Below are 6316 nucleotides of genomic sequence, written 5' to 3'. Positions count from 1 at the left end.
AATAGATGGTGGTGATGGTTGTGCATTGTATATATACTTAATGTCACTAAATTATATGCTTTAAAGTGGGTAAAATGGTAACATTTGTGTTATGTATATTTTACCACAGCAAAAAAAGGGAAATGGCATATATTAAGATTGGAATTCCATATAGCACCTAAGTATACTTCCTAAAAATTTCCTCCCTGAACTCTCAAAGAACAGAAAGTGTTTTTTTTTAATTTGGCCTTTGCATGAAAATAAAAGACAGAATTAGTTTCACACAACCACTTAGAAATGTTTATCTTTATTTCAGAATGACCTATAGGACTTTATCCAGATAAGGTCCTGTCAGCAATTCTCAGAGTTTACGACTCAGTTTTGCTTGTAGGGACCCACCAGTCAAAGCAGCAAGACTAAGTCTCCTGACCAAAACTGAAGGCCCCAGAAAAGAGAAGCCAGATGGGCAATGAAACCCTACTTGGTCACTCCCTGTTTGCAAGATGACTTCCTTTGCATTCCTAAAACTTCTATTTTGAGTCCCAATATTTCAATTTAAAAAATCAATACTTTCACACTCTATAGTAACAGTACTTTAAATCAATTGATCCTTTTGTTGTAACATGGTCCATCCAGCAAAGCCTTACCACTTCAAGCAAACCTATTAAGCCTATCTATGCTCAAGAAGTAGTTTGACTATTGAAGAAGTACTGGTCTCTTCTAAAGCCTTTCCTCAGGATCCACACATTAGACACTCATCTCTGTTCTCCAGAGAGCACACCATGGCTGCTGTGTTCCTCTCCTTCTCTTCTTCCTCTTTTGATGCTTTTTCCTTATCCTTCAGTTTCTCCTTATTTAGAGTGAATTGGATTGGATTAGCAGCTGGTCTTGTCCTTAAATAATACATCCCAGTCTTCAAACCCTGTAAGGGAAATAAATACATTAGGAAAACCTGTGAGAACACTATCATTCAAGACCAATGTTTAAAATACATTTCCACGAACCAGGTCAAATTATCTCAACTTGGAATTCTATGTCCTTTAGGAAGCCCTCTCAAGAATGCTTAAAGAAAGAGTCAGAGAGTACATTCTATTGCTTTTACCCCTAAAACAGGCTTATCTCTTTGGAAATGTCAAATATTTTTGTTCTTCAGTCTTCTTTTGTGGTTTTTGTGTGTATGACTTCAAAGTTTGCCAAAGACAACATGTCTGCCTTAGATTATAACTATTTAGGGGCTAGATTATGTCTCTGTGTAAGAAAAGCATATGACTACTTCGAGGATAAGGATCATCATCCTTCATTCAGCATCCCCAATCTTAGCATACAGTATATATTCAAAACATGTTTGCTATAAAAAAATTAACTTGTTAATTCTTTATAAATACCCAGCACATTGCCAGGTAATACGAATATAATCCAGAATCACAGTACTTTACAATTGGCAATTACTAGCTAAATAACTGGCTTTTATACTGCAGACAGTTAAAAACAGAGAGATAATGGGTAGTTTTGAATAGTGGGTTTGCATGTGTAAAGGTCATTTTAGGAATGATAGCAGTGCACAAGATGGCCTAGAACAGAGATACTAGAAGCAGGGGATCAGTTAGGAAGTTAAGAATAATGGCAGCAGACTAAGGAAGAAGATATTCAAGAAGCAATACAAGGAACAACCAATACAACTTGATGAGTGATTACAAGGACAGTAAACCTAGGAATGAAATAATCCTAAAAGAAACAAGAAAATACAAAGTAAGAACTTGATCTGGTATAAAAACAATGGGTTCGTTTTAACATACTGATTTGAAGTAAAAGAACTTTCAGATGGAAGTATTTAATAGGTAAGTAGAATATAAAACTCTGTTCCAGTTTCAAAATATCCCAAGTTGTCAATACTGATTTCCTTGATTTCCTCTACCAACCTGCTTCCAGCCATAGAAGTGCATACTCGTAAGTTTGCCATAGTTAGGCTCAGCAATATGGATGTTCAAAGACTGGCTTTGATCAATGAAAGCACCTCTTTCGGCTGCCATCTTGAGAACAGTTTTCTGAGAGATTTCCCACACAGTCTTATAAAGTTGCTTCAGGTCATCAGGAATTTCTTGTATGCTCTGAAGAAGAGAAAACAAACATTTACTACTCTCTGGTTGAATAAATTAATGTGATTAAACATAATAATGACACAAGGGTTGGCCTTGGTTCTACTTCCTATTGGACCACTCAGTATCATCATACAAGATGATCCTTATCAAGTTTCCCAAGGCTGATCACCTCTGGCTTAGAAAGTCCAACAAAACCCCATCAACCAACAAAATACCTGGCTGGTGATCGTTTAAGATCAATCTTTAATTGGTTTATAGCCAAAATATTTATTGTTCTAGAGGCACTTAGAGGAAGGAGCTAAGCAACAATACATGACCCTTGAGTTTTATAGAGAACACAATCTCAGCTTTAACTCACAGGGGCGTGGTCAAGGGAAGCAATGAAATAAAACCCTTTAAATAAACTAGGACTCTGCAAACTCCATTTGGAGTCAATGGAAATAAGGTTTTGTTAGGTGTAGGTACCTTGGATCAAAATATACAGACTAGCTAATGCTACAGTTTCTGTCAGCACATATAAAAATGTTACAGGAATCTTTACATGTTGCCAAGCAGAGCAACGTTTAGCCAGAGATCTCTATCCTTTTGATTCTCAGTTGCAAGTATTTCTTTATTAAACACTATTTGTGACTCTGTCTTTGGACTATCAGTCCTCCATCTCCACCATACTTAATTTATTAAATTTTACTCTCTACTTTCAGACTTCATATCAGAGGTCCCTAAACTTTATGCCCTTTGAATTACCTAAGCGGTCTTAAAAAAAAAATACCAATGCCTGGTTCACATTCCCAGACATTCTTATTTAACTGGTAGAGGGGTGCAACCTAAGCTTCAGGATTTTAAAAGCTCCCCAGCTGATTCTAATGTGCACAGAAGCTGGGAACTGCTTTATATTATTGCACAAACAAGAAGGTAAGGCCAGCCATGTGAAGATGCATTTAATCCCAGCACAAGAATGCAGAGGTAAACAAAGTCATTCTTTCTCTCCACTGCTTGGGATAAGTGAGAAGGTACCAAAGTCCAAATTAGCTCCTAAAGATCACACATCATTTTCTTTCCTTTTTTTTGGAACACACTCATTTATTTCTGAAGGTGTTAATGTGTACCCTCTATTCTTCCTCCTCCAGACTCGGCTTTCAGCTTCAAACTTCAAATCTTGGACCAATAATTAGGCAGGTGATTCCATCACAAATACCTTTCAGGATGTCTTCCCCTGATTCTTTGGACAATATCCTGGGCAAGTAAATGAAAAGCATTTGACCTTCTAGAGCGATTACCTTTTAGAGAAGAATGTAGTATTACTGAATGAATGAAAGGCCTCATTCCACGTGTACATGGTTCCTATGTCAGAAAGCCACTGCAGTGTGAGGAATACAGCCCTCATGCTGAGGGGTGGGGACTTGGTCGGTAAAGCCTTAATTGTTGACAACCCAATTTTCTTTTAGATTCATTCTGTTTGCTTTTGTTCATTTCTAGCAGCTCAGCCTGAATCTGGTAAATAACTTAAGAGCCCTGACTCAAACCACCAGAACATATCTTTCTAAATCATCAGCAACATTATAGAGACCAAGCCAGTCCTGGCTCTGTGTCCTCATTCTAAAGGTATTTCTGGGAACTCACAGATCAGAATGGCTAATGGATCACTTGAGGTTATAGCTGTTCCCTCCCTGAAGCCCAGCAAAATGAGAGAAAACAAATTTAACAGCACTGTTAGGAGCCTAGGGAGCGCTCTTACACATATCATTTTCATTCTGTACCTGGATAGAGCCATTGCACGCAATAATCTGATTTTTCATCTCTTCATTCCATAAGCCCCGCTCAGTAAGATCTTTGAGTAAGTGAGGATTTACAATCTGAATGGAAAAACAGAAAAGATGTGAAGGAATAAATAATAATGACAGGACCTAAAAAGGACAACAGACCTGTAGTTTAAAGTAAATAAGATCACTGAAGAATTGCTTATGTGGTAAGTTCTGTATTTTATAAAACTGAGAGGTCCATCACGCCACACAAAATATATATTCTTTTAAAATCTTAATATTTGTTACTCAAGAATCCTAACATGAGGTAAAAACAAAAAGAACATTGCCGTGGATTAGGGTTTTTTTTAAGTAAGGATACAATAAATACTTAAGAACAATTAGAAAAGTATCTACCCAAACCTTACAGAAATTTATTTCTGGAAATCTTGAAATTCATAAAAATCTTTTTAATTATGGTTCTCAGCCCTAGCAACATATTAGAATTACCTGGGAACCTTTTGAAAAAAACCACACTAGGAGTCCTACCCACCAGAAATTCTAATTTGTAACCAAGGTTGAGAACCACTGTCTTCAATGACGCTCCTATATGTATATTGAGTATCATCGACTTAAGTATTTGAGGTTATAGTATAAATCACTATGATTACAGAATGGCTAAATATCACATGAACTCTAATATCAGCAAGTTACTTTCATATTCAACTCTCAATCATTCATTCAACAGATATTTATTAAATTTCTATCATGTGCTGAAATAACATATAACATTAGGAATGAGGATCAAAGCTTTGTCCCCATAAGAAAAAGGGGAATACTAAATATGAGTTGGTGTTTACTCCCAACATCAGGCTTTTAAAAGATCTCTTTGTAGATCTAGTTGTGATCTTCTCACCTGAAATTCTCCTGACAGGACTCTGCGAGTATAGATATTGCTGGTATAAGGTTCAATGGACTCATTATTTCCCAGAATCTGAGCAGTTGAAGCAGTAGGCATTGGGGCAATAAGTAAACTGTTTCTTATACCATACCTAAAGAAAAGGAAATTATTAGGTGCTGGTCCTAAAACTACAACCTGCCAGGAAAGCATCTATTTTAAGTCACTGTAGTAAATACGGCCACTGTAACACCATACATGCATTAGACTCTTATCTGACTTTTTAACTCAACAGTATGGGTGACATAGCTCACCCATCCTAAATGCCTGACTCCTAAACAGAATTAGTACAATTTTTACTGCTGGCAATCCTTATCATGCCATGACTTATGCCACTTGCACTGTGACGTTCAGGGATCATAGCACCTGATATACTAGCTTGCCCAAGGAAACACTCAAATGGCTACTAGAGAATACCCACCTGTATCAGGGCACACTCATTCAACCCTCACTCTTTTCTAAGTGCCTATATAATCACTGTACTAGGCCTTGTCAGGAAACATGATTATGTGAAAGTTGTCAAAATCAGGCATCTGTCACCACAATTCTCCACAGGGAAAAATTATGCTCAAACTATATTCCTGAATTCCTATTACCTTTTCGATTCCTAGAAGAAGGTTAACATTTTTTTAAATTTTATTCATTGCCAAAGAGAGTGCTTAAGGAAGAATATACCATCTGAATACTAAGAAACCTTCAAACTGCTCTCAGCTCATCCTTCAAAGCTCAGCCAAAGGGATACCTATTCTAGAACATCTTTCTTGATCAGGCAGATACCACCAAATACAAGTATCAAATATAAATATATATATATTGCAAACATTTTCTGTGACCTATACCTTTATGTATACTTTGTGTGACATGTTTTACCTTACTTAAATCTTAAGTTTTTCAAACAAGAGTTTCTCCTTCCTACATTTTATACCACTGGATTATAGTGCTTAGCTGAGAACTTCATATCCTAATGGAGTCTGTACAACTCAGTTCTCAACCTCATTCTGTCACTTCTAGTTGAGGCATCAAGCAAATCACCCACCGGCTCCATATCTTTACTTCGTAAAGTAGACAGTGGTTGTCTGTCATGGACAGGAAAATGTTTTGAAAAGTCATATACTTATAAATCTGCATATACTAAAAGAGAAAAAACAAAGCACTAAGGAAAAGTCTCAAATATGTCAGGTTTGATCACACTTATGAAACAGTGTTTGTATATCTGCAAATGTACTGAAAAAGGTCTAGAAAAATACACGTCATTAATAATGGTTACCCCTAAGAAAAGAAATAAACAGGTTTTTGTTTGTTTTGTGGGACGTGATCAGAAGAGGTACGAAGAAGGACTTTTATTTAAAATTTTATTTCTGTATTTGAACCTTATTAATGTATATCATGTTAATTTTGAAATTTTAAAAGGTATAAAAAAATGTTAGTATCTTGAGAAAAAATAATAGAGTACAGGTCTATTTTTTTAGACATTGAATTTGCACATAAATACACACTACACACACGTTCAGAAGGAAATCTGAAGGATAAGAGACAAAAGA

General features: G+C 36.2%; 1 protein-coding gene across 3 annotated transcripts in view; it reads right to left on the bottom strand.

Annotated features, from left to right (window-relative positions):
* Positions 1 to 267: 267 nt before the first annotated feature.
* RRM1 (ribonucleotide reductase catalytic subunit M1) overlaps positions 268 to 6316 on the bottom strand; it is a 31593-nt gene continuing 25544 nt past the window's right edge. For all 3 annotated transcript variants that reach the window (XM_036904193.2, XM_036904194.2, XM_036904195.2), the window contains 4 exons: positions 4734 to 4869; positions 3836 to 3931; positions 1899 to 2087; positions 268 to 901 (listed from right to left, as the gene is read on the bottom strand). In XM_036904193.2, the coding sequence (XP_036760088.1) occupies positions 713 to 901; positions 1899 to 2087; positions 3836 to 3931; positions 4734 to 4869 (610 nt within the window). In that variant the 3' untranslated portion in view covers positions 268 to 712. The remainder of the gene's footprint in view (positions 902 to 1898; positions 2088 to 3835; positions 3932 to 4733; positions 4870 to 6316) is intronic.

The sequence above is a fragment of the Manis pentadactyla genome, chromosome 9, assembly GCF_030020395.1.
Source record: "Manis pentadactyla isolate mManPen7 chromosome 9, mManPen7.hap1, whole genome shotgun sequence".
In the NCBI taxonomy this organism is placed as follows: domain Eukaryota; kingdom Metazoa; phylum Chordata; class Mammalia; order Pholidota; family Manidae; genus Manis; species Manis pentadactyla.
The sequence above is the reverse complement of the archived record's forward strand: the minus strand, read 5'-3'. Positions and strand labels throughout refer to the sequence as shown.